This window comes from Cottoperca gobio, chromosome 22, assembly GCF_900634415.1.
Source record: "Cottoperca gobio chromosome 22, fCotGob3.1, whole genome shotgun sequence".
Lineage (NCBI taxonomy): Eukaryota > Metazoa > Chordata > Actinopteri > Perciformes > Bovichtidae > Cottoperca > Cottoperca gobio.
In genome coordinates, this window is record NC_041376.1 from 12,769,916 (window position 1) to 12,797,522 (window position 27,607).

Consider the following 27,607-nt stretch of genomic DNA (forward strand, 5'->3'; position numbering starts at 1 on the left):
ATAACAGCAACATTGTCTGCCACAGTGCTTCCTGTCCTTTTGTTTCCCATTGGGTCATTTTCTGCAGCATTAATGTGGTGAATTGAGAATGAGTCACTGTTGAATGTTGCGTAAAGTCTGATACCTTACTGCAGGATGCTCTGACGTAATTCCTTTTGACATGGCATTAGGGATGCTTTGTTGCTTATGTAAATTGTCCACATTTTGAGAATGGCCATGATCTGGACTCACCGTGCTGTTCTGAGCAGGAGTCCTCCAAAGGCTGTAGTCTCTCCACTACCGATCAAAACTCTCTCACCTGGATTTCTTGTCATTGCTTACACGTGAAGGTGTTTTAGAGGCTTCACTGTCTTTAATATTACTCTTGATCTCTAACATCTACACTAACTGTCAGCATCTCAGCACAGTGTTGCACCTCAGAGTCTGGGTATGTGCTCTCGTCAGCATGTTCATTAGCCAGGACTATTATCTCCTCCGCCATATACGCCTCAGTCTCTCCAATACACTGGAAGAAAGGAGAAGGCTTTTCGGGTCTCTGCCTCTGGAATGCTTTTAGCCGCAGAGATTTAGAAGATTTTGCTTTTGACCGGAGTATAGGATCAACAATGAGTTGATTGAAGAGTTTAAATGTTTGGCTGTTTGCTTCCCTCTCTTCCACAGATGACTTTTGTTCTGCATTGCTGAATTGGTGTATTACTGTGGCTGAAATGCCACCAGCAGTGTTAAGGTCGACAGAGTCTCTGGTGTGTCTGTTGAGGATCGTAACAGCGTGATATTCATCCTGGCTACCATCAGGTTTTAGGGTGCATGTGAAGCAGTTGAGTGACGTTGAGAAAACTTGCTTCAAAGCATTCAGCTTCCATGTGAAATGATTTGTGGTTGTTTCAGGATTCACGGAGGACGAGCGCCTCCGGCAATCTGTTTCAATTTCATCTACGATTTTCTCTTCACAGCTCTGCACAGACATTTCTGTCATATTACATGTGCAGTCTAAGCCGTTGTGTCTGCACACCTCAAAGCTCCTGCTTCCACATTTTATACTTGATTTTCCGAGGAAAAGACATTTAGAAGAAAGCTTTCTCCTGAGCATTTATTTTCTTAACCAAACTACTTTGAGTCACTGACATAGTTCATTTTACATTATCCATGTTCCTCCTGCTGATAGAAAAAACATAGTTTAGTATTAGCTCCCCCCTACATATCTAAATATACAAATGATGTCCACTATGCAGTTTGTCACACTCACACACCATCTGTTATTGTTTCACAGCACCGTCTGTGCAATCACTCTGCTTTGGCTAGACCTTTCTGAACACTGCTGTCTGATACTTCCATTGATACGTATTTATGGTAATACATACAATATGTTTTCATAAAAAGTTACTGTTCATCGAAGCCAGAACACATGAATGAATGACATTAACTCTCATTTGTTTAATGTCCAAGTATACAAGTTTTACATTTTTACATGTTTCTACCAATGAACATAATAATACATTGGATGTAAGAAATGCTCCTTACCCGTCACATATCTGTGTTATTCCCCTCCACAGCGCTGTATGTGGCACACCTCTGAATGCGCCTCAGATGCTCAACAGAGCTCCAACAGCAACTAGGCACATTGGTTTCCGTGGTGATGCCATGACTGACGTGTTACACGATGCAAGAAATTACCAAAACTCTCTCGTCAGTAAACAGCCTCTGTAATACTGACCAAATAATACCACCATTATATTTCGGAAGTGCACTTTAGAATTTTGATTCACCTCCGATATAGAAATGCATTTTGCATTTACATTCATTTGTTCTGAGAAGTCACAACAACCTCATTTTACATTAATGCTGCGTGAAACAAAAAGGTTCTCAGACCGTGATCATGCCACACTCACCTATTCCTGTTGAATGGGAGCATTAACAGTCATCGCTCACTGTCCGCAGATAGACAATAACCTTTACCAATCAACACTATAATATTTAGTGCTACTTAGACTTAAGATTCTAATATGTTTTTGTCAAATAATTCATATTTCGCAGTGCAGTGAAATATGGGGGATGGCATACTCTTGATCAGGGGTGCAATAACAATTGCATTGAAATATGAGGAAAAAATAACACAACGCAAAGATTAAAAAAAGAAAATAGTAATAATATAAGCATTATATAATATAATATATATATATATATATATATATATATATATATATATATATATATATATATAATATATTATATTAAATAATATATTATATAATATATTATATTATATAAGCAAATGTTATGGTACATATTTTGAATATAGGAAAATCATTTTAAAAACGTTTCACGTCAGTAGGCAGAATAAAAGACAGAGACGCTCTGGACAGTTCATAACCCTGATGGTCTGAGAGAATAATAAAACTCATATTGATAGAGGCATGAAAGTGGTGGAACAAACAACAAATCCCATTTTCCACTAATAGGTTCAATAAATACGGTAGAAAAACAACTTGCATCTCAAAAAACAAACGTTGATATGTGGGCTTTCCATCAAGGACACTTTATTTGATCTTTTCTGACAGAAAAGTGGAAACCACCGATTTACAAAATTATGATTTCTCCAGCAATATTAGACAGTGTTAGAAACACTCAATTAGAGTGTCGGACAGACAAAATAGAAAAGTTGACAGTAACAAGATTGCTAAAAAATAAAAACATTTTTATCCCAGAGGCACACACACCATTTTTAAAGACAGCAGCCTGGAGGAGATGCTCAAGGTGTAGTGCACACAAAATATACACAAGTGATTAATACAAGAGTCCAGATTGGCCCTTAAGAGGCTTATTATTGTCATTGTTGTTGGATCTGAAAATACAAGCGGGGCTTGTTTATGTGCAGTGAGACATGTAACTGAAAGAATTGTCAACAGGACACTTCCACCGTGCAGGAGATACACTGCTCTGTGATTAATTAGGTTTCTTGATTTGGCCATCGGCAGCCTTCTGGGCAAAGACAAAACAACAAACAAAAACAGCTCCAGCAGACGCGCTGTAGGCACTTTCAGTTAGTAGTTAATCACATTTTATCGGGGCTCAGTGGGGGCGCTGTGTCTATACAGTCAGGGGGGGAATGAAACAACAAGGGCAAGATATTAAAACACGAGCCTTTCAACTTCAGTATGAGATTGTTATCTGCATCTCAACTGCCTTCCTTACATCTGCTTCAGAAGAGCCCGTTGACCTGTTCAGTCTCAGGGTCCAGGTCAATGTCATAGAAACACGGCCTGGTGGGCAGACCCGGGATCGTGGGCATCTAGGAGGAACACAGAGAGAAAGCAGTTCTTAAGGACAGATATTAAATATATAAAAAATATATAACATATACAAACAACTTCTGTACAGACACATAATGATATGTACCACGTATGATACCATCTTCTGTAGTCACTCTTAAGAGTACAAGCTGAAATTACATTTCCAAGGTGATGGTTTGTGGTTTTACTTTGTAATAAACTTCAACAAGCTTTATTTTGGTTTGGGACAAAACATGACGACAGTTGAAGAAATCTTCGCGTCCGTACATGTTTAGTTTTACACTTCCAGAGGGTATGAAGTCATATGATCATGAATGGATTCAGCCATTTACTTTTACTCGAAGATCATTATATGCACACCGTTTGCACAGAATAATCGCAGCAGTGTTGGATGTCATGTGTTCCTCACTTGAATGAACGCTTTGTTTTTATTAATAGCGTAGTACTTTCTTAGATAGACGGATGAATGTAGAACATCACATTGTGATGCGATTTGATGCTGCGTCACGCCCTAATACCCCCCAGGCAAAACAGTTTGAAGGAAAGGCTTTGTTTGCGAGCCTACCGTGCCAACGAGTGGGATGAGAAACCCAGAGCCCACACTGGCTCGGATGTCTCTGATTGGCAGGATGAACCCTGTGGGCACGCCCTTCTTGTCCGCCTCGTGAGAGAGCGACAGGTGAGTCTTTGCCATGCAGATCGGCAGATTACTGAAACCCTGAGGGGAGAAGAGGGAACAAAGAAAATGTATTGGATTGTTTACAAAAAAGCATCATTAAACATTCTCCATTCAGTTATGATGACGGCAGCAGCCAACGAACAGGCCTGACGAGACGCTGACCTGCTTGGTGTAGAGCTCCACCTTGTGTTGAGCCTCTGGGAGAAGCTCGATATCATCCGCTCCGTAGATCTTCTGGGCGATTATTCGAATCTTATCAGTAATAGGGAGCTAGAGAGGCATTAGAAATAGAAGTAAAAATAATCAATATGTTGGCCCACTTATGCGCATACTCAAAGTATCGTTACGTATGTGGAACAAATACAACAACATGCACGTTTACAGGCAAATTTATTCACATACTTAACCTCAGAAAAACAGAAAACATGAGTGCTCAAACCTCCAAATCATAGAGGAACTTGAATTTGCTCGAGGCGTCAGAGGCCTTCTGGACCGCCTGACCCAGAGCCACTGCACCGGCTCCACCTTCGGCCCAGTGGGAGCAGCGCACAGCGTCGAAGGCTCCGGCTGCTTTGGCCATGCTGCAGACCAGCTCCAGCTCCTCCTCAGTGTCTGTCCTGCAGGACGGGTCAGAACAACAACAGGCATTAGAGATAAAGGAGGGAAATAGAGAGACTCTTAGGAATAGAGGAACACCCAAGAAAATAAATACTGAGGACTTGTTCAGTGCTTCGACTCTTCTAGTCAACCCTAATGCATTACAAATGGGGAATAAAAATACAATACAACAGAAAATAGATTTACGATATTTTGATCCAGATTTTAATTAAGTAATAATAATTAATAAAGATCTGGCTCTTGCCATATGCTGCACTATGTTCACCAGCTAGTCCCTAACTTTGTCTGTCTGCTGTTTTGTGCTGGGCAGATAACATGCAGAAGGATTATTAAAGCTTTTTTTTCCGTCCACTGCGTTGGGAAAACACGGTTGATGAAAGAATGAAAACGATGAGCTAAAAGTTGCCAACATGCTCTCTGTGGGTTCGTCCCTACAGCCTTTCACATGACTTGTAGTCATGTTACCCATTGGTGACATGAAAAATCACTTTAGTCCATTCCTACCGTGTCGTCATCCATCACTTACTTGAAAGCATTGACAGCCACCACCACTGGCACGCCGAAGTGCTGTGCATTCTCGATCTGCTTCCTCATGTTGCTGCAGCCTTTCTCCAGCAGCTCAAGGTTCTACATGCGGATACACGTAAACACACTTTTAAATAAAGCTTCTGGAAAGTCATTTATGAGCAGCAATGGTTGGCTCCTGTTATGCATTACCTCCTCAATGTATTCCTTAGGCAGTGGCATCCCAGCAGTGACCTGAACAAAACATTTGTCAAATGTTGAATTAATTCAAATAACAAGTGTGTGAATGACGAAATGAGAAGTTATTGCTCAGCAGGAAATGTAATTACAGTCCCAGCAGTGAGTTGTTATTCACTAAAGGAGGTGACACTTTGTTTAGTCAGAGGAAATATTCATTGTGGAGAAATACAAACATCATGTAAAATGATTGTTGCAGTGAAGGTGCCTCACAAAGCAAAGGTGTGAGTACTAGGTATATATCCAAATAACTTTATAGTTATGGTGATGGCCTAGTGGTCTAGTGGTACGGCTTCCCTGAGCTGCTCCAGGGAGACTGTCCCTGTAGTTAGCACACTGTAAGTCGCTCTGCATAAGAGCGTCTGCTAAATGACTTGTAATGTAAGTAATAGTTCATTCAAACAGACGATAGCTTGATTTTGGAGAACAATGGATTAACCTTTAATAATGTATGGGTGAAGGTGGTGGCAGGACCATTTTAAAAAGTGTGGAAACCTTTATTGGAGTTTCTTTGTTTAAAATGTATTTATACGTGACATTTTATGTTTATTTTCCTTTAATAACTATGAAAACCCTCATTGTCTAATTGTAGGTGTTGTATGAAAAATGTAGACATGTGTAAAATATATACAAACAAAAGTAAATTAAATAAATCACAAAATGTTTTATCTTGACATCAGGATGCTGAGAAAAGCTCAAGAAAGCTCACTGTTGGTCCTCCTCCGTGCATTTTCAGGGCTCGGACGGTGGCCACCAGCACCACCACGTGGGGTCTCAGGCCCGAGTAGCGACATTTGATATTGAAGAACTTCTCCATGCCAATGTCCGCACCAAAGCCAGCCTCAGTCACTGTTGTTCGCAATTTACAGGGGTTGTGAGACCAAAGAGAATAGTAACAGAATCACAGCTGTGAGTAATATCATTGAATTATATGACATGTGCTACCATCAGCTCCACTTACCCACAAAGCCCTCGGGTCCCACCAGCTTCAAAGCTATTTTATCAGCCAGGATGGAGGAGTTGCCGTGGGCGATGTTGGCAAACGGGCCGGCATGGATGAACACAGGTGTTCCCTGTGGGGTCAGAAGACTCGCATGTGACACAAACCCAGAACTCGAGGAAACTTTTTTTTTGGCTGGTAAAAATAGATCTTCAGTGAAAGTACATTAGGTTTTTACGTGTGTTTCACCCACCTCCAAAGTCTGCATCAGGTTTGGCTTGATGGCATCTTTCATCAGCACAGCTAGAGCACCACTCACACCCTATAGAGCAAACATTACGTTATAGAAGGAGCCACGATACTTGGATAAGTCATAAGGGAGAGTCCAGAGTACTCACCAGGTCCTCGGTGGTGACGGGCCGTCCGCCGCGGCTGGTTGCCACGACCATCTTGGCCAGACGCTGACGCATGTCCTCCAAGCTGCTGGTGAGGGCGAGCACCGCCATGATCTCACTGGCCACAGTGATGTCAAACTGCGCCTGGAGAACAGAGAGAGGGAATCAACAACAACACAGTGAACCGAGAGGTTACAGTCAGTATGCAAGCAGAAAAGATGAAAGCACAGAAATGTTGTAGTTAAATGTACATCGCCACCGTGTATTATGGACAGTTTAAACATGGCTGCTGTTCATATTGTCTCATTACAGTTACAAAATGAACAACTGTTTTTATTTTTGCTGTGAACTCCTAGAAAACAGCTGTCTGGATCTCATCTCTTCACCTCTCTCGTGAATCCTTTTTCAGTTGGCGACTGTCCGATGGTGATCTTCCTCAGGAAGCGATCATTGGTATCTATCACTGAATTGACACACAATGATCAATACACTCACACTGGAAAGAAATCAATACAGCATAGTATCTTATTAGATAAAACTCATGTTGACAAACTGCATATTTTGCAGTTAAAAAGGTAATAAATCGCAATATGTTATTGCAATATTAATAAAATGTGTAAAATCGCAATAATATCGTGCCGTGGGGCCTCTGGTGATTCCCACCCCCGATTTACATTCAGCAGATTTAAAGAGGCAGACAGTGTAATGACATTAGGATTGAGAGACTTCATACCTCTGTGCCAGGTGACAGAGCTCGGGTCCATGTCCAGGCGGGCGAAGCGGGTGATCTCTTCTTCAGTCAGAGTGGAGGGATCGGTCTTTTCTATGCCCAGTTTCTAAACAAATACAGAAAACCTAAATGTCAGATGCACGCCATACTCTGGAGTCAAAGTCTGTGACACGATCACTTACTTTCAGTCTGTTGATCTGGATGGGGGAGAACTTCCTCTGTCCTCCACTGAGCGGGACCAGACGGTTATACAGAGCCTGCGGATGCATGTGGAGACAAATATATGAGTCACAATCTACTTATTACTAAAAGTGTTTTGTTTTTGATATTGCACAGTCCAAATGGAGTACCCACCTTGTCAGATTGTGAAGCCTCGTGGAACATGCGAGCATCGATGGCAGCAGCCACTAAGTTGTTGGCGGCCGTGATGGCGTGAATGTCGCCGGTGAGATGGAGGTTGAACTAAAATGAACAGACTCATTAATGCAATTTTGCCTTTTGTATTTTTACACAAGCAGTTAGAAACTAACTGGAAAGAGCAGTGTAGTACCTCTTCCATTGGAATGACTTGAGAATATCCACCTCCTGCAGCACCACCTGCAGGCAGAAGACAAAACTACAGATAAACAGCGAAGGCCTCGAAAGTGTTCATTTCAACAGCTTGGAAACCTGCGCAACCTCTCACTGAGCGGACATTACTCCAAAGCTCACCTTTGATGCCAAAGGTGGGACCCTGAGAAGGCTGTCGGACACAAGCAACCACATTGAGCTTCATGTGGGCTCCCAGGGCCTGGACCAGGCCGATGGTGGTGGTGCTCTTTCCTTCACCCAGGGGGGTGGGTGTAATGCTGCAGATAGAAAGTATTATAAGGATGGAACATTTCCATCAGCAGGGAAAGAAATCAACAAATAATAATATTACATTCTGATGCATGGCATAATGAAGCTGAGCGATAATGTCAGTTAAGACTGTAATATCAACAAACAAACAAATGCTGCAGTGCCCGGGACAAACACACAGTACAGTTAAGGAAGGCAGATAAAAGTGCTGACAGCGTACCCAGTGACAACCACATATTTGCCGTCTGGCTGGGCCTGCAGGCGTTTGATGATACTCAGCTGGACCTTGGCCTTAGTCTTGCCATAGAGCTCCACCTCATCTGGCAGCAGGCCCACCTCTCTCGCTAGGCAGTCGATGGGCTTGGGCACGCAGGAGCGAGAAATCACAATGTCGCTGTTGGAGTTTTAAAGACAACACACAAAAATCACTTTTTCATCATCAGCAGGAAACAGCAAGGACTGAAACACAGAAAGCACATTCAGAGAGTTCTAACGTCAGGAATTAAACCAGCTCGTCTCCCATGTGGATTATTGAATTAAACCAATCCTGAGTTAACAGAGCATGTGACTGAGAGAAGGGAGGGAGGAGACAAACCTTGGCACGGGCTTCTGGAGGTCGAGTGTGGGGAAAGAAATATTCCACTTCCCTGGTTGGTGGCTCTCTAGGAAACGCTTTGCACTCAACACTGTGTTCTACACACAGACACAGACACACACACACACACACAGACACACACACACACACACACACACACAGTCATTATTTTAACATCTAGGTTACATGAGACTAAAGAAAGAATTCATCTTGATTTCCTGCTCTCGTAAACAAGTGTCATTTCTCAACCTTATATACTGTAATCAATTAAGGGCAACATAAGAGTTTAGTTCAGGATGTCACTCTCTCACACACCGCCATCAGCATGGCCACGGTCATGGGTCCCACACCCCCGGGCACAGGGGTGATGAAGCCGGCCTGCTCTTTGGCTGAGGCGTAGTGGACATCACCCACCACCCGCTTCCCGCTGGCTTTAGTCTCGTCTGAAAGTCACAGAGAGAAACTTTGAAGTAAATACAATGACCTTACTACCCAAATGTCATGACTTAAAGCTGACTGAAAAGCCCGTCAAACCTGGAATGTGGTTGATGCCACAGTCGATGACCACAGCTCCTTTCTTAATCCACTCTCCTTTCACCATCTCTGCTTTCCCGATGCCGACAACCAGGATGTCTGCTCTGCCCACCTGGACAAAAAAAAAGAGTGAATGTTTAATGACTAAGAGAAAAGCATGAGTAAAAACAGCACTAGGCCTGGTCGAATTTTCACAACAAAACAAAACTAGCAAGACCTGTCGTTATTGTTCATGCCACAGGATGGCAGCAGAGATCTGTCATTCCGAGCATCTAATCAACAACCGATTGTTTATGGAGTTTAATCACCAAGAAAACATCAGTGGTCACATTATAGGCTCTGCTTGCATTGGTGTGAGGGCGCATAATGGCTGACGGGAATACGATCCTGAGACTATATTGCCGGCTCGGGTGGAGGCGTTACTACCTCTCCAGGGAGATCAGCGGTTCTGGAGTGGCAGGTGGTGACGGTGGCGTGGTTCCACAGCAGCAGGTCGTGCATCGGTGCGCCCACAATCTTACTACGACCAATCACTACCGCTCTCTTCCCTGCGACAGACACACCTGTAGAGAAGCGGTCGATCAATTGATTAATTCTGGGCTTATTTTGTTATTATTTATTTATTTTACTTTGCAACACGTGTTTTAGGATGTTAAATGTTGTGTTTACCCGTCTGTCTGATTAACTCCATGCAGCCGTTTGGTGTGCAGGGGATGAAGCAGTCGCCCAAATCCCCTCGGGACAGCTTCCCTGCATTGATGCTGGTCAGTCTGTAAATGGAGAAGAAGACGTTGAACATTGCAAATGAAATGCGTCCAACAATTACAATGATCCAAGAGATTTGTTTTTCTTTTAACCAGATTCAAAAGGGAAGTAATGAAACACAACTACGCAAACCTTAAAAACAAACCGTGACCTTTAGATTTATGTCTGTGCCTACCCGTCTACATCCTTCTCCGGGGCCACGGCGTTGGTGACCTTCTCTGTGTTGATCTTGTGGATTGATTCTAAGGGCAGCTGCACGATGAGGCCGTGGACAGACGAGTTCTCATTCACCTCTGTGATGCAGTGAAGAACCTACGCACAGACAGAGGGCCTTTACCCTCTCAGGTACTTTCACTTTGCCGTGTTCGCCTTACAATCCTTGTTTTGTTACGGCACCAATAGCATCCCAAATCCCAAACTTCTCCCTGATCTTGGTGCACTAAAAATCCTCCGTCGACTATGTTACGTTTTTAAAACATCAGTAAAAAAAAGTGTGTGTGTGTGTGTGTGTCCGCCATTGTTGGGAAATTCAACTTATTACATTATAATACTTGATGCACTGATAAGCGTTACAGTCGATCTTTTATTAAAAGTTCTTCATTATAACTTTGGAACAAAGCAACAAAATGATTGTTGTATTTAATTTATAAGCTTTTTACCTAAAAGAATACATTCAGGATGTAATCACCAACATTTTGATTAGAAGCTGTAACTGATCACAATTACATTTATTGTAAGTTAATTGAGTCATTCCATCACATGTAACTAGTTACTCCCTAACACTGTGCCTACAGGGGACTAAAAGACAAGGCTACACTAATACTTCAGATCCATTCTCACCTCCTCCTCCGTTGCAGTCTTGGGAAGTCTCTTATGTGTGGCATTTATTCCGATCTGTGTACACAGAAGAAGAGATTAGACCAGAAGGTAGGACTTATCGTGTACAGTGAAAGTGTGGCGTATGTACTGTATGTAAACTATCTATTTACCTCTGCTGCGGCCTTCAGCTTCATGCTGATGTACAGATTTGAATCATCGCGGTCCCCAACCTGTAAAAAAGATACATGCGTATTGATGCATTTGCTTAGATGTCTCCATCTTCAGAAGGGGACTTTAGTGGAACACATTTATACACTCCACAGAGCAAAATCAGTAAACAAAACAAAGACAGGTTCTTGTTCCCATGTTACACTTACCTGTAAAACCACTAGACCGGGTCTGAAGTTTGGGTCCTGAAGCTTCATCTGCTCCACATCCTTCTTCAGACGCTCCCTCACCTGCCTGAGAACACAAGACAACAGAATAAAACCCAACTGGACTTCTCTATGCAGTGACAGGTGCACCACTATACAAGGAAAGGGACGGGTCCATATGGTACACAAGCCACAAGCCTGTCCCATTCCCATTACCTTACAATGGATACAGACTTTGTGCCCAAATACATGCCATCTGGCTACCTCATTGTGACATTGGTATTCAAACCTCAGCTGTCAATCTCCACTGCACATGCAAAGGTCATCAGAGTCAGTTTAGGAGAATACAAATCTTATCTTTGGTCTTTATCAGTGTGTGTTGTCCCTTCATCACAAACAGTAGATTAACTCAAGCCAACCAATCAAAGAAAAGACAGCAGCGACATAAAGTTACTGGACTTAAATTCCATTTTAAGATCTAGCATGTCAGTCTAGACAACGCTCAACCCTGACTGTGTTCTTTTCACACAATAAGCTTTATTGATCCTGTACACCTTGTTGCTCAAAAAGCTCTAAAGATAAGACTGACGATCGCGTTTAAAACTCTGAACCGACCGAACAGACTTTAAACCACAGTGTCTTTGAGCATCACATGGACTTCATTAGCAGTGATGATGGAATACACCACATGATTACTATTGATTATGGATGCGTGACACAAGGGAGTGACACCACTTTGAACTACCTTTCGAGTAACATCAGAGTGTTTTTGCCCCGGTGACCTTACAAAATTAGTATTTTATATTCCAAAATCTTCAGTCCCAAGGTTTGTCTAAATATCCATAGTGTGCTCCGATAGCCTTAATAACCTAAAACATTGGATGATCTTAATGTCTTCACGCATTCCAAAGCAGTCGCCTTTTTCAGACTAGGGTGCAGAGGAAGCAACATATTTTAATTGACATAGTGCAAACAATATAAAACAAAGTTACTGATGATACGTTGTTATTTAAGTACAATATTTTCTATTTTCTTGCACTATGTTGGGGCTATCAATTAAAAAAATTAAATAATATATATATACACAATTCCCAGACTTCATAAAACCAATCATTATAACATATTGTATTATTATCAATCATTAACAATCCTAAACTGATGATATAACAGCTTGTAGTGGTAAAGTAATTCCTTGTCACTGATCAACTAGGGCCTATAAACATTTAGAAAATACAAAGTACTGCTGTGCTTTGATTGTCCAGTGTGCCACTCTCACTTCATTGAAGAACAGACTCTATGATAGTAGAAAACTACATTCCCTGAAAGGCACACACAATCTCATAAACAAATATGTCTCCATAAAAGATCACTTGTCCAGAACAATCAATTAATAGTATATCAGCTTTTGTTGAGCTTCACAAATATGAAGGTAAATCCTCCTATTGAAGGCATAGCAGATCTGTGGATTTAATTGAACTAATGAGCACTGTGAGGGCCGTTAACAGGGTGCAGGCTGTCATGTCTTGTGACAAGCACATGCATCTTAATAAAAGGTTTAGACTATTTGCCAAATACATTCATCCAAACTTTTGGTAACAAGCAATATTTGGATTCATTCAAACTGAACTATTAAAAACATAAGAAACCGCATAAGCAGATTGTACTCAAATATTAAAATACTACGATTGTGCACGAAACAGTTGGTTTTCTGAGTTTCATGAGTGGTGTTTGTCATCACTAGACGTCAATGTACCAATAGGGCAAAGATCATATCACACCACCACACAGCTTCTTACATAATGCTGCAACTATTCATTCCAAAGTTTTCATTGACCTGACTTACCACCAAATGATACATGTGACATGTCACAAATCAGTGCATTTAGTCTAAACATATTTAGACGAATCTAAGTGTCAGGAAGAAAATGTTGAGAAAGACACCAGTGTAATTTATCAGCAGGTTATAGTAACTGCTGGCACACTTCATTCACGTGGACAGCATACTGTACAACCAATTCAACTAAGTTAGGAAGTCGTTTTCTTCAGCCAGCACGGACAAGAGAAGTTTCTCGAAACTATACATATAACTTATGCACGTAAAACGTGCATAAGGCTGAAAATATGTCCAGAAGTTTTTATGTGACTGAAGTTAAGTTAAAACAACCGATAACTTAGATGGCTAGTTAGCTGTTTAGTTAGCCAGTACACAGACACCAGTTTCACACAGTTTCATCAAGCTGTTTACACCTATTCAAACGTAATAACCGTGAATAAATCTGTTACTTACGCTGAAACCTCTTTCCCGCTTATGATTTGAGCTGACATCTTTTTAGTCTTGAAAGTCCGCGTAGTAAGATGCTGGTGTCTCCTTCACACACTCACAGCGTGACAAGAAGAGAGGAGCGTGGTCAGGACAGCCAAAAACTTAAGTTTACTCAAAAAGCGTTGGGAGTGAAAGATGGTGACGCAGGCTCCATTCACAAATGTATCACTACGGCTGAAAATCAGCGTATTGATTTTCAGGAATAGCATCAAAGTGGGCATGACGACAGAATGGGGCGTGACTATTGACAAACTGTCAACTCTGGCAGCCAATCACATACCTAATATAACATGTTAGCCAAAACCTCAAAACCAATAGGATTCCCAGTTGTAACAATGGGTGGGGGAATGGGCGGGACTTCAGATGGTGTAACTATGCCGAGAACCAGCAGAGGGCAGCACTGTATTTACATATCGCTTATATTATCCGTCAAAAAACACCACAGCAGTGTTTTCATGGGCCCAACTTGACGTTTCAACGGGATTGTTATGGTCCTGGCCAAGGCGTCAGCACTCGGATAATCGCCAGAAAGTGCTAGAAAATACATACTTAGGTAGCTGGCCGTGAGTCCGATATAAGACATGAAGAAATACAGAGAGCTATGGAGAGTAGATTCTGTGTTTTGAGCGACACCGAAGACTTCCAAACGTTAATTACAAACACTGAGAACAATCTCCACTTCGAAAGGTAAATAGATAGCATCTGCTCATGTGTTAAGCTAGCGTGCTTTTGTGGCTGTGTCTATTCCCTGGAGGATAATGGCTGGACGTGACTTGTTATTGCGTGGCTTGTTATTGCAAGCTAACTTACGTATATTTGCATAGCTTTAGTTGGTCGTACAGCCCCCGTTGCTCAACATTATCCAGTCCAAATCCATTGGTGCAACAAACTGAACATCTCCGTCTAATCCTCTGCTAACTCGTATGCATATGTCTCTTTTAGGTCTAAGATACTGTTTGAAGAAATTCGTGCCTCCATCAACAACAATGACGAAGAGGACCGCTCCTTCTGGAGGCCTGTGCTGCCTTGGGGGGGCGTCTTTACCATAAAGGCAGGGCGGAAGGCCATATCCTGCACCCCTCTGTACGTCAAAATCAACCTAAAAAACACCTGCACCATCGATGGCTTCCTCGTGATACTGTATGTGATCCTGCGGGACAACCATGGCTTTCCCCGGGAGCTGGCTGTCTTCCTGGGCAAGCAGTTTGTGGAGTATTTCCTCTACCTGATGGACTCCTGTGACTACACCACAGTGAAGATGCTGTGGATCTGGGACAGGATGTCTAAAAGACAGTACCGCTCTGAGGTCCACCAGGCAGCACTGGAGATTGACCTGTTTGGTAACGAGCATGAGAACTTCACAGAGAACCTGGAGAACCTCATGTCCACCATGCAGGATAGTCTGTGCACTAACTGGAGCTGCCGGACCCGCTTCCAGGAGTTCATCAAGACTACAATCAACATCAGGTACACTGCACACAGGCGGTGTAATATTATCCTGATGTCACAAAGGGAACTGGATGCAGAGACTTTGTGTCAGGACCAGAGGTGGAAAGTGGAAAAGTAACATTTACAATTCAAGTACAAATTCGAGCTACTTGTACTTTGCTTGAGTGTTTAGATTTTCTTCTACTTTATACTCCACTACATCTCAGAGACAAATATTGTACTTTTTACTACATTTACAGCTTTAGTTAGTTTTCAGATTTTTCATCTGCTTCCTGTCCAGTGAAAACCTTTTTATACGTGTTAGTTGTGAATGTTTGGTAAACTGAAGGATGAAGTTTTCCTCTCCTACTTCTTAAGCTAAATAGCTTATTTAAAAGCCCTCTTGGATCAGCTGGAAATGTTTATCGTCACAAAGCTGAAAACAAGCTGTTTTTTTGAGCTCATGAAAAGACAACTGTTCAGAGATACGTGGTTCTCTCTGGACGGAGACGCTACAAACATATGACCTTATAGAATATGATGCATTGCTGTTAGAATAAACTATCCAGAAGTATATAAAGGAGTTCAAATGAGCACAACCATAAACATCTACAAAAGCAAAATGCTACATAAACATTAATGCGGCAGTAATATTAATCCAAAAACATCATGATGGGGAAACCGTGACGGGGAACATTTCACTGAACAATAAATCATTTAACTTTTGATACTTTAAGCACATCTTGCTGCTTTTACTTAAGAGAGATTTTGAATGAAGGACTTTAACTTGTAGTGGAGTATTTTCACAGTGTGGTTAAAAAATACTCGTGGTCAAGTACTTTTACTTAAATAGAATATCAGAACACTTCTTCTACCACTGGTCAGTCGTAGATCAGGGTTGAACCTACAGCTGTCTTTATCTAGTGTTGCTCTGAATCAAATGTTAGAAATATCAAATGTCTCTCTGGACTTTGTCCCTGTAGTAAGCTCTTGTCACCACTTTAAATATGTCTACTGGTTCAGGTCAGCTGGTGCACAGATCCATCCTAAAATGGGTTTAATTTCTCCCCCTTGACTTACTAAACTTTACAAATCTCAACCTTTTTATTTGTATTCATGTTATTTCACATGTGCAGTGCCCAGTGTAGGATCAGAATTGTCTTTTGTAAGAGGTATTTTCCTTTTCCAAAGTAGGTCAGTGCTAGTTAATGGAGTATTGTTGGATTGTAAACATGATTTCCCTCTGACCTGTTTTCATCCAGCCCTCCTCATGAGCTGCCTCACAGAGACCCCATTCAGTCGGCCGTGGACAAGTTCTTCTTCCCCAAACTCCTACTCTGCTCAGAACTGGGGTGAGACAGTTCATCATCTTCTATTTCGGTCCAGCCTTATTGCACTCCCTTGACATATTGTATAATCTTTTTTTATTTAACAGGTGCGATGGTCTGAGGGAGTTCTCTCAGAGGGTTTTCTGCCACGGAGCCCCACCCTTTGTCATCCTCAACATGCAGCAGTGGAAGTCCGAGGAGCTGTCCTATGTTCCTTACCATCTGGCTCTCTGCCAGCACAGGTATGAAGCTTCATCGGTAAACAAGAGGAAAGCTGTTTTTTTTTAAATAGTACTCAATTGAAAGACATTTTTTTTTACCATTTATAAAAAACAGTTACAAAGTTTCTCGCTACAGGCTTTGCACCTGCAAGATGAAGGATTAAGAGAGAGAAAAAACGTCTTACTCAGGCCTCTCTTGTTCTCATATCAAAGACAAAAACCTGTTTTTTTTTATCACAATTATTAAAGAAAATGAATAAATAAATAAAACTTCTCTCCACAGGTACTTACTAGAGGGCGCCACACTCTTCAACAAGGAGGAGCATCACTACTCTGCAGCCTTCCAGATAGACGGCTGCTGGATGCACTATGACGGTCTGAGGAGTGACAATCTCATCCTCTTACACCGGCCGCCGGAGCTCCTGCTGCTGTCCTCTCTGGTTTACATCCGCTCCTCCGACAAGTGAACTCATCTTATCACAAGTGGACACACACACACACACACAGAAGAGCAGGAGTCCCACCAAGCATTCATCCAACCACCTTCCTACGATTATGTTGCCATGACCCCCCTGGATGGCATTACTGTAACCATGTTTCTGTACGAAATAATCTTCCTTGTTTTTTTTAACTATTAATTCCTGTCAGCTGTTGCTTCCTCTGCTGAACACATGCTCCACCTGGATGCGTAATGTGCAAAATGGAATTGACTTATTGTTGCACATGCTTGGAATCCAAGAGTATAATGGACTATAATAGTTCTGGGTTGATATGCATAAATGACAGTAGCAGTGAGTAATGCATATAGTAACCCGACACACGAGGGAGATTGATTAAAAAAACGCCACGGTTCTAAACTAGATTAAACTCTGAGCGTTTGCATTTGCCATTAGGCAGCCTTGTTAAGAAGACACTGACTATATCACGTCTCCATTAAAATAGCAAGTGTACAGTTTTTGCAGTTTAATTTTACACGTATCCATATCAGCTCTTTCCTTAAATTAAACTGGTGCCTTTTCTATTTACACTGTGGTCTGAGGATAAGAAACAACCAGACAAGGCCAATGTCTGTCAGGTTAATTTAATTTTCTTTTAAGATGTCGAAATTGGATGCAAATATTTAATATGAGTTTTAAAAATACATCTTAAATGATGTATAAAGGTTGAGGGCAGTCTTTTTCCTGACACAAGCTTAAATATTCAAATATAACAAGCTCAGCACACTAGTCACCTACACAGGAAACATGTATATTTACATGTTTTTAACCTTAAAGAATAACTGGTGTCACACAGTGCCTCTGCAAAGTTTGTGAAAGTGAATCCTGGCGAGTATAAATCCTTAATCATGATCAGTTGTCAATTGCTGTTTTTTTTTATGCAGAATACAAATACAAATATTTTGGAGTACACTTGTGTTCATTTATTTTGTTGCATTGCTTGGATGTGTATAACAAGAAGAGCCACATAAAAGCAGACGGTACCTTTTAAGGCAGGCATTTATTTTAAACTGGGTAAAACTGCACCACACAAACTGACTAAGATGTATGTAAAATGTCTTCAATCAAAACATGATCAAATGTGAAAAGCTACGTTATTTCTACACCTAAGGTTATCTTGTACTTCCAGTATTAATCCACAGGATATACAATTCAAGATCATCACCTTACTCCAGACACACAACGGGGAAATGTAAAAGAAGCAGAGTGGTCATTTGGCTAAACATTGACATCAGTTTCAAAGGATTTCTCTTTCAGACACAAACATTAGAGTGGCAGTCCATTGCAGACCAGAGGTGTTAGTCATCCATCTGCTTTCTTTGAACAAGCACTTTGGTGAGAGTGGTGGCAAAAATATGACATTGGTTAGGCCATAATGATAATGCGTACAAACTATTTCAACATCCCTTCTTTTTGCAGATTCACGTTTGCAGATATTTTCATCAGCGTCCCTCCAAAATTCAATAAAGTAGTTAATATACACCTCAGAAACCATGACACTGTACATAACATTGATGCTGGATGAGTCATGGCTGCAGCACATAATTACGCCTGCGTGATTTGTGCTGTGGCTGTTAAGCGACTAATAAAATCTAGTACAATAGACAGAATTAACAAACAAAATAAGGTTACAGAACAAACAAATTATAAATATAAAAAAAAAAAAAAGTCATTCACATCTTTCTAGAATCAAATGACATATTTGCAGGAATACCCTCGGGTTTCTATTTGTTACTCTTTCCAAAATAAAAGCGTAACTCTTAAAGCGCTTTAAAAATCATAAAGTACTCGACACGGTGATGCAAACAAACCAAATGTCTGACCAGTGACACCCTGACCATATCGCAAGACACATGTAATGACAGTTCTCATCTGTAGTAATGGTTTCCCTAATCATTTCACAAATATCAAGTTTAGAGTACAAGTAGAAGAGCACATGTCCTGTCTAACATTTACAAGACTTATACGTGGTGAGAACGGCTGATGTTTTTGAAAAAGGTGAAAACCTCAAATTTGGCCTTTAATTACAATTAATGCAATAATTGTGAGCAATCCATCTGAATCTGCCTCTATAAATATATGTCTTGTACAAACAAACCAGCATGCACAACACAATGACAACACAAGATGTCTGGTGGGATGACCCAAAGTCAATGGTACCATTTGATGTTTCGTTCAGACGTCCACAGTGAGAATCAACAGACATGCCATGTGGGGTTCTGTTACAGCAATATGAGATGCCTTGGCTTTTTAAAGAGACAAACACAAAACATTATTCATCCACAGAGCGCGAACAGAAGTCTTATTGCATTATCTAAATGCCATTATCCTAAATTAAAACATATGTACAAATTACAAAATGCAACAAATAGTTTGGTAAGTGCAATGCGGAGCTCGGTTAAAGTTTCCACCTGTGTGCCGACATCGTGCACACAAAGCAACTCAGACTTGAACATTAAGTGACTCAACAAGACACACCACACATAGCCTTTCTTAGCCTAGTGCCCCCTCTATTGCTGTGCATTGCTTGACCTGTCCGTTAGCCGAGCCCACAAGGCTGCACGAGAGTGACACCCTCAGGCATCCTGGAAGTCAAACACCCCAAGGGGAGCACTGTGGGGTCTCTCCCAGGACACAGGGCTGGTAACTGTGGGAACATGGCCTGAGTTGGCTAGCACAGCCCTTGGTGCTTTATCATCCATCTCCATGTGACAGCATGGAAGAATGTCATGCTAATACATTAGCAATAAGGACAAGAAGAAAATGTTTCAAATTGTGGCACATGAAGGAAACTGTTTCAAACACAGAAGGGGGGAAAGACGAAAAAAAAATGTTTTGGCACTTCACATGAAGCTGTGAACGGATTACCTAAAATCCTGAGCTTGCAAGACCGTGGCCACATGAGGCTCACGTGGTAGAGAGTTGGTGAGTGGAAAGAGCAGGTGTCGGAGACAATCACAGGCAGCAAAAGTGTTCACAGCCAAGAGAGTGGCATTGTACCGGGACCAGGCATGGAGACAATGACAAAGCATGCTCATATCCAGAAACAGGGACGACGTGAGAAAGGAGAATGCTGACCAGGATATATTTTTAAATAAATAAAAATTAAAAAAAACAGTGCTTTTTGATAGACTAAATATTTATGAGGACAGAAGTTTGCGGTTTTCAAACCACAGGCTTCCTTTTCAGTACGACTTTATTTTATTGCATGGTTGTGGGCCATTAAACTTTACGCATTTTAAATGCGCATAAATCAAATACCTCACTTCTTACGCAGTAAAGTAGCAAAGGCAGAACAGAAGTTGACCTAATTCTGTGAGGCAACACAGACAAACAGCTGAATCCTAAATATAGCACCAGTTGGTATTGTGTACAGACCAAAGGGTGAAAAGAGGGCCAAGGTCGATTTCAACTATTGTGAAGAGTAGCAAGTGCATGACCTGACCTTAGGAAGATGTAACAGAAGCTAGAACATGGGGTTTTCAAATGGATCCGAGGATGAAGCAGAAACTAGCGACAAACTCTCTCTGGAGAATTTGCTCTACACTGACCCTTGGAATCAAACTACACACATCCGCACGCACACTAGTGACCCAGTGCAGAAAAACATTTACAGGCAATGCACTAGAGGATATATATTCATATCTATATATTTTATTTAGACTATTTACAAGAGAGAAAAAGGCAGCCCTTTTTGAAAATATAAAGATTCCAACTTTTCTCTTTTTTGTGAAGCACTGATTTTGATGCAGAACTCCTGCGTCGCTGAGCCCGAGCATCAGCTCTGCACCCGGACACGTAACAAAACAAACAATCCTATCTGACATGCATGTACCCCTCGAGCATACACACGGACATACACACTACATGGCCAACAACCACATACCCATACAAATACACCGGCAAACTGCAGTGTTCTACAAAATCTGAACATGTGGTTCCAGTTGCAGCAGGGAAATTAATAAAAAATAATAATAAAGTGTTAAACACAATTAATGGCATGAAGGAAAACATAGAAATGTCTGCTAACATAAAATATTTTTTTTAACAAAAAGTGACACGTTTTCTCCAACAATCCTCTGGGGAAATGGCTCAGAGTCCTCGTTGTGGTCCAGCAGCAGTAGAGCGGTCGTCTCCTCGTACCCGTGACAACAGGCGTCCAATCCTCTTCCTCTGTTCCGCACCACTTTGCAGCTCTTTCCTCATCTCTGAAGCCACGTCTGTGGTCTCCCTCTAGCCGGCCAGCTAGCCCCGGCACATTCATCCACCCAGCAAGCTCACTCACTATTTCTCTCTCTCTCTCCTCTGGTGCTCACGGTGGTGTGCAGCGCTCCTCTGCACCTGGAGGATGAATGTGGGGAAGGAGGAGGAGACAACAAAAAAGAAACGTCTTTGTGTCTAAGTTCTCTTATTGGGTCCTAGCTGGCTGGGCCATGGGTCAAAGGGCAGTCAGACCAAAGTTGCAACGGCTATACATCATGCCGGTCGAGTCCAACCAGCTGTCCGAGATGGGGTCATAGCGCTGGACAGTGTTTAGGTAGGATGACCCGGAGTGACCTCCCACCACATAGAGGTAGTTGTCCACGATGGCAGAGCCCACACCTGCAAGAACATGTCACAGTCAAATGTAGTTAATTACACTCCTCTCACCATTTTCTGGATGCGGTTATCTCGATCGGTTCAAATGATACAGAGTCTAAATTGCTTTGGTGCGATTTTCCCGAATGTTGGAGATATCGGCCGTAGAGATGTCAGACTTCTCTCGAATACAATTGAACTAGATGGCACTCGGCTTGTGGTGCTCAAGATAATCCACAGACCTTGTTGTGAGCAGTTTCATGTAGGAACCATTTTCTTTCTACTGAACTACACCTGCCAATGAGTAGACACGTTTGGCGGGTGTCGTTCGAAAGAAAATAGTCCCTTCTACAACACTTGCCAATTTGCACCAAAATGATGTAGGTTGATAAATAGCACTACAGGTGAGAGGAAGAATATGCATTGTTGGTTTTGGTGTCCCCACCAGGAGTCACCAAAATCTAATGTGTAACTCATACAAATAAGAGCTTTAGCTAAAGTATGATGTCAACTCACCAGTGCGCGGTTCATTCATTGGCCGACAGGCTGTCCACTGGTTCTGATGTGGATCATACCTCTCAATGCTAGACAGGTGCGACACTCCATTGTGTCCGCCCACCACAAATATGAAACCGAGCATGACGCCCACTCCGAAGTTGATCCTCTTGTCTGCCATGGGGGCTACCATTTCCCAGGCATCCTTGCTTGTGTCGTACCTCTCCACGCTGTGTGGAGCAGATGCAGCATAGTTACACAATGGTATAAAAAGTCCAAACAGAAATGGATTCCATTTCCCAGCACTATGCACTTCCCCAACAGACCCCCAGCCGAATGCTGTAATGATTTACCAATTATAAAAGTTCCAAGAAGCTTGCATAAGTGACACAATAGCCAACTTGAAAATCTAATATTATATGTCTTCTGTATTGTTAAGCATATGCAATTTGTAGTTATTTGTCTACAACATGCAAAAACAGCCATGTAATCCTTTAAGAAAGATGCATAAAAGGAGCGGAGAAACTGCTTTGCATGCAAATTTAAATTAGAAATATAGTAATAGGAGAGATATTTAAATGTATTATTTGAAGTTACAAAGAGGACAACAGTTCAGGTGGTCTGATCTCACACAAGGTGCAACCATTAACCATCAATGGCAGTAGTGTATGACCAAATTTGAGTCAAATTAACCCCCCCCCCCCCCCCCCAACAGCAACTGGAACACTTGCAATCAGGGATTGTTTTGCAGTTTGTAAGAACATATAAGCCACGGGGGGAAAGAAAAAAAATTGTCCCCAAAGGTTCTCCGTCCAAACACATTCTCCTGAGGGGTTTTGGGAGTCAAGGAAACAAGCAACAGTGATACGGCTCTCTAGAAATCCACGGCAACAACAGAGGTCTAACCAGCAGCACAGTCGGGCACCATCTCCATGAAACTTCTGCTATGACTCCTGTTCACTCATTGACAGGGCCGTGGCCATTTTGTCAGCAACACTTGACATCCTTCACTTGATTACCAGTTCTATTAAATAACTAACAAGACCTTGAGATAGAAAGTCAGGTCAGGAGGTCTAAAAGAGCTACAAGCTGTTCACTGAGATCAAAGACTACTTATAAAAAATTAAAATAAAAGAATGATGTGGTAGAGCACAACAACTTTACATTACTAATGTCATCTTTAGGAGCACGTTTTGATCCCATGTGGCTTGAATGAAAGAGGTTACAGTTGAAGGAAAACAGGTGTGCCAGATATCATATATAGAACTGAGCAACTACAGAATTAATGATTAATTATGCCTCGTTTATATTCAGTAATCTACAGAACAAGATGGTTATTTACCTTCGTGCCTTTATAACTGCTGCCGTCCAAATTTTACTGGGATTGAATGTTTTGCTATTCACAATTTATACACAAATCGTTTAGTTTTGACATTAAGTTCACTAGTCAATAGAATAAATTAGGTTACAAGTTACTCACAATGTCCCATTCCTTATGTTTGACAGCTAATAACAAACGGTATATCTCCACAGGCAAAACATAAAGATCCTATCCACTCCAAGTGGCATTACCTGTTCATATGGGCTGGGCCATAGCCTCCAATAGCGTACACCATGCCATCCAGCACGGCGGTGGCAAAGCAGCTGCGGGACTTAGTCATGGGTGCCACAGGATGCCACTCCTTCAACTTGGGGACATATTTCTCCACCGACTGGAGGTAGTACTGGCCGTCGTATCCTCCGAGGGCATACAGCTCGCCCGCCAGGACCACCACCCCGAGTGTGCTGCGGCACTCGACCATGCACTCCACCGAGGACCAAGTGTTGCTCTTGGGATCCCAGCTCTCCACTGTGCTCTCGTGTCTCCGATAGCTAATGCCCTGTCTCATGTGTGTGGCGATGCCTCCCACCACGTACACCTTGTGGTCCAGCACTGCGACTCCAAACTCATATCGGGGTACACTGAGAGGGGCCAGTCCTATCCATGAATCTGTCCGAGGGAAATACATTTCTATGCTGCAAGAGAGAGACCGATATTATGGGATTAGTTTGTTTTTAATGACGGCATAGACGATACAGAATTTGGAAAGTTTCCTTTTTAATATAGTGCTTAGAATTATGATTATTACCTTTCTAATGTTGCAAATAGTCCAGCCTTGCCTCCTACTGCAAGCAGCACCTTCGGGGCACACCTGGGCCTCGCCGACAACACAGTCTGATAGGAGAGCCGGTGCTCAGGCATAAAATGATATTTGAGGGCCTCGTTGAGCAGGTGCTTGCATGCGTGGTCATCTCGTATAAGGTGGTTGGCTTCATATAGGCGAGTGAGAAATTTGACGCTGAGCAGTGGAAGGCGAACACAGTGCAGCAGCTGAGCCAGATGCTGCTGTCTCTCCGTTACATCATATTTGATCCACGACTCCAGAGCGTAAAACACAGTCTCCTCTGTGACAACCTTAAGGCAGTCATTGGACACGATTTCATCCAACTCAGCCCTCGTCAGTTCGAAAAACTCCTCTGTCAGACAAACTTCCTCAAAGTTCTCACAGATAAACTTAGTTGCAGCCAGGCACAGGTCATGACAGCCATACGTCTCTGCAAAGCGGGAGATGCCTATACAGTTTCCAGCATCCAGCTGGCTCTCTAAGAAGGAGCAGCACTCCTTAAGTACTAGCTTAACCTGGAGTAAGTCGGCAGCCGGTAGTAGAGATTCCACGGTTTCCTGGGAGATAAACACCGTGCCAGTGTAGGCATACTCAACAATGGCCTAAGAGAGAAAGAGTAAAAGTGTCACATAATAAATAACTATCAGGTTACAGGTAATCAGTGCAGTTTATAAAGTGTGTGCTGTCTCCAAGCATACCTGCAAGGCAGTCTCATCGATGCACTGGAATTCCACCTCAGAGGTCTCCTTTTCTGACAGGTTACCCGTGAACATGGCCTTGAAGTAAGGGCTGATGCTGGCCAGCACTACTTTGTGGGCATGGATCTTGGCATCACCCACACGCAGGACAATGTCACATAGTTCGTGATCCTGCCGCAAGAGCTGGAGGCCTTGCAGCAACTGCTCTGAGTGAGGCCGTTTCAGACTGGCAAACATATAGGACTGGTCCTGCTGGTCCATCTGAGAGCAGGAATCCACATATCAGTGCATTGTTGACATTTTGTAAAAGCTACTAATGCTGTAATTTTCTGATTAACTGACATGTGACCAACCGCCAATGAAAACATTGTGAATCCTGTAAATTAACCATCATCTTGCCCCCGAGACCACAAGCCTGAAAAGTCCTGTGCAACATGACGTAATTACAGCACGCGTTAAGGAAACATGCCTGGGTAGAATGATGCATTCAAGGATGCTTTGCAGTAATACAGTATTTATTGCGACCCGCTCTGTTAGCAGTCAACTGTCAGACAAGCTAAAGAAGCAAGATCTTCTTAATCCAGTGCTAACGCTACTTAAATGTAACTAACCGTACTGCCTAGTAAGCATATACTTATTTTGGTTAACCTCAAGCCAACTGCAAACATGCTGCTGTGCATGTGTGCTTCATGACATGCATTCACATGAACTGTTAGTTTAGTTGACAGCGGCCTTGGCTTGATTTCTGAACGGAGGACATGGCCAGATCAAAACTCGCTAGCCACCGCTTAGCTTTACAGCAGTATACAGCTAGAGCCCGCTAGCTAACACTCTGTAAAAACCCACTAACAGCTTGGTTTTTGCAGAAACAAATGTCCCCGGATATCATATTTATATTAACGTCAACATCTATGTCACCATCGTATTGTCAACAGTGTTCGCCTCCAGCAAATACACAGCGCCTATATCTGTTCCATTGCACTGCAGTCGGCGCAGGTTAGCTGCTAAAAATAAACACGGTTACTGTGGTTAGCTGCATCATTGATTGATATACAGTAACATGGCTGACAGATACAAAACGTGACGTTATAGCTAGCTGTCATATAACATATATATATATCGTCAAATCATGGAAAACAAACCTGTAACCTATAGTCCGTCTGGAGTGCCGCTGTAATGACCGATTTTGCAGTGGCGGAGTTCAGCGGCGACGAGTGGGAACCCCGGGCGGCTATCAAGAAAACAACCTACTGCCAACCTAGCCACAAAGCTACAGATGAGCTCTTATAATAACGAGCTATCAGAGCAGCACACCCACTTCCGCTGCCTTCAAAATAAAACGACAGTCATAGCTATTTCTAAGGAAGAGGTACGTGCATGTCAGTGAGCGACAAGCCAATGTGTTACAACGATAGTGAACTTTACAAGGTTTACTTAAGAGCAAAAACATTATACCTTTATGATAACAACAAAACACGCTCACAGTTTTATTTGTGTGTGTGTATCTTACGACACCGCCAACTAAAAAAGTTATACATTTATAGTAGTAAAAGTAGTAAAGTTATTCGTTAATAACAACTAAAAATACAATACATATAAGGTATTTTTTTCTATAATTATAATAATAATATAATATTATTATATAATACTCACGTGTAGAGCGTTATTGTGTTTGAGTGTTTGAGTTATAGCTGTCTAAAAAATGTAAGAAGTATAATATTTGGCTCCGAATTTTTATTTATTTATTATTGTGTATAAATCATAAGTTTAAAGTAAAGTTAGTACATATAAAATGTGCTTAAGGTACAGTCCTATTTTCATTGTTCCTTTCATTGTTAAAAGCTTTTTAGCATAAATAACTAGTCTACAGTAAATGTAAACGTCATGTATACACTTCATAGATAAAAAAAACTAAACAAATATAAAACTGAGGTATGAACACTAGTGTGTATATTAATTGTGGGACTTTGGGTATATATCATATGCATGGTTGTATAACATGTTTCATTTAGTTTTTTTCATTTTCAGTCTATTTAAATTGAAAATTAAAAGGGAATTATACAAAAATAAGTAATGAAAAAAGGGTAAGTGTGACAAACTAAAGCTTCAGCATACACTCTTTTGGTCAGCATAAACTTGCTTTGGTTTGTCACTACTCTCAAGGTAATTATTTATTATAGTTTTTATCCTTTTTCTGTTTGAGTTGTATAAGTTCATAACGACCGAGATAAACTAAAGTAAACAAAAATAACTATATACAAAAATATATCTTGATACCTGAATAACACGAATAACAAAAGAAACAGAAAGCTACAATACATTTTAAGTTTGAGTTTTTTAGCATTCGTTTATTAAGCAACAACTTAATAGAAGCACAATTTACATTAATAATAAAACAATAGAAATATATCTATACAATACTGTACATCGTCAACTTTTTAAAACATAGCCATTTATCTACACACATGCACCTATGCATTTATACTCATACATCATATGCACAAATACACAACCATGCATACATTAAATTATA

General features: G+C 41.6%; 3 protein-coding genes across 3 annotated transcripts; 1 reads left to right on the forward strand and 2 right to left on the reverse strand.

Annotated features, from left to right (window-relative positions):
• Window positions 1-2,515: 2,515 nt before the first annotated feature.
• On the reverse strand, window positions 2,516-14,047 carry mthfd1b (methylenetetrahydrofolate dehydrogenase (NADP+ dependent) 1b). The gene is made up of 27 exons (XM_029459934.1): window positions 13,629-14,047; window positions 11,345-11,429; window positions 11,138-11,197; window positions 10,989-11,042; window positions 10,324-10,460; window positions 10,053-10,153; window positions 9,810-9,946; window positions 9,384-9,495; window positions 9,165-9,292; window positions 8,850-8,947; window positions 8,475-8,648; window positions 8,126-8,262; window positions 7,965-8,011; window positions 7,769-7,876; window positions 7,597-7,671; window positions 7,418-7,520; window positions 7,071-7,147; window positions 6,688-6,828; window positions 6,543-6,611; window positions 6,311-6,422; window positions 6,059-6,198; window positions 5,305-5,346; window positions 5,114-5,214; window positions 4,409-4,586; window positions 4,132-4,239; window positions 3,856-4,008; window positions 2,516-3,289 (listed from the first exon to the last, which is right to left on the reverse strand). The coding sequence occupies exons 1-27, from the start codon at window positions 13,664-13,666 to the stop codon at window positions 3,200-3,202; spliced, it is 2,805 nt and encodes a 934-aa protein (XP_029315794.1). The 5' UTR covers window positions 13,667-14,047; the 3' UTR covers window positions 2,516-3,199.
• A 54-nt stretch (window positions 14,048-14,101) lies between these two features.
• Window positions 14,102-18,050, forward strand: dorip1 (dopamine receptor interacting protein 1). The gene is made up of 5 exons (XM_029459936.1): window positions 14,102-14,351; window positions 14,607-15,131; window positions 16,355-16,444; window positions 16,528-16,662; window positions 16,925-18,050. Exons 1-5 carry the CDS (start codon window positions 14,266-14,268, stop codon window positions 17,106-17,108), a joined length of 1,020 nt encoding a protein of 339 aa, XP_029315796.1. The 5' UTR covers window positions 14,102-14,265; the 3' UTR covers window positions 17,109-18,050.
• A 2,722-nt stretch (window positions 18,051-20,772) lies between these two features.
• Window positions 20,773-26,363, reverse strand: klhl28 (kelch like family member 28). The gene is made up of 6 exons (XM_029459935.1): window positions 26,217-26,363; window positions 25,075-25,335; window positions 24,341-24,978; window positions 23,784-24,227; window positions 22,233-22,441; window positions 20,773-21,740 (listed from the first exon to the last, which is right to left on the reverse strand). The coding sequence occupies exons 2-6, from the start codon at window positions 25,333-25,335 to the stop codon at window positions 21,577-21,579; spliced, it is 1,716 nt and encodes a 571-aa protein (XP_029315795.1). The 5' UTR covers window positions 26,217-26,363; the 3' UTR covers window positions 20,773-21,576.
• Window positions 26,364-27,607: the final 1,244 nt, after the last annotated feature.

Excerpts from the sequence above, each read along its gene's own strand:
- mthfd1b (XM_029459934.1), bottom strand. The coding sequence starts at position 13,666 with ATGTCAGCTCAAATCATAAGCGGGAAAGAGGTTTCAGC. Across the intron at positions 8,649-8,849 it reads CTCCAGAAGCCCGTGCCAAG|CGACATTGTGATTTCTCGCT; the intron begins GTTTGTCTCCTC and ends AAACTCCAACAG. Across the intron at positions 6,829-7,070 it reads AAAAAGGATTCACGAGAGAG|GCGCAGTTTGACATCACTGT; the intron begins GTGAAGAGATGA and ends TCTGTTCTCCAG.
- klhl28 (XM_029459935.1), bottom strand. The coding sequence starts at position 25,335 with ATGGACCAGCAGGACCAGTCCTATATGTTTGCCAGTCTGAAACGGCCT. Across the intron at positions 24,979-25,074 it reads TCGATGAGACTGCCTTGCAG|GCCATTGTTGAGTATGCCTA; the intron begins GTATGCTTGGAG and ends TTTCTCTCTTAG. Across the intron at positions 21,741-22,232 it reads AATGAATGAACCGCGCACTG|GTGTGGGCTCTGCCATCGTG; the intron begins GTGAGTTGACAT and ends ATGTTCTTGCAG.
- dorip1 (XM_029459936.1), top strand. The coding sequence starts at position 14,266 with ATGGAGAGTAGATTCTGTGTTTTGAGCGACACCGAAGACTTCCAAACG. Across the intron at positions 15,132-16,354 it reads AAGACTACAATCAACATCAG|CCCTCCTCATGAGCTGCCTC; the intron begins GTACACTGCACA and ends GTTTTCATCCAG. Across the intron at positions 16,445-16,527 it reads CTACTCTGCTCAGAACTGGG|GTGCGATGGTCTGAGGGAGT; the intron begins GTGAGACAGTTC and ends TTTATTTAACAG.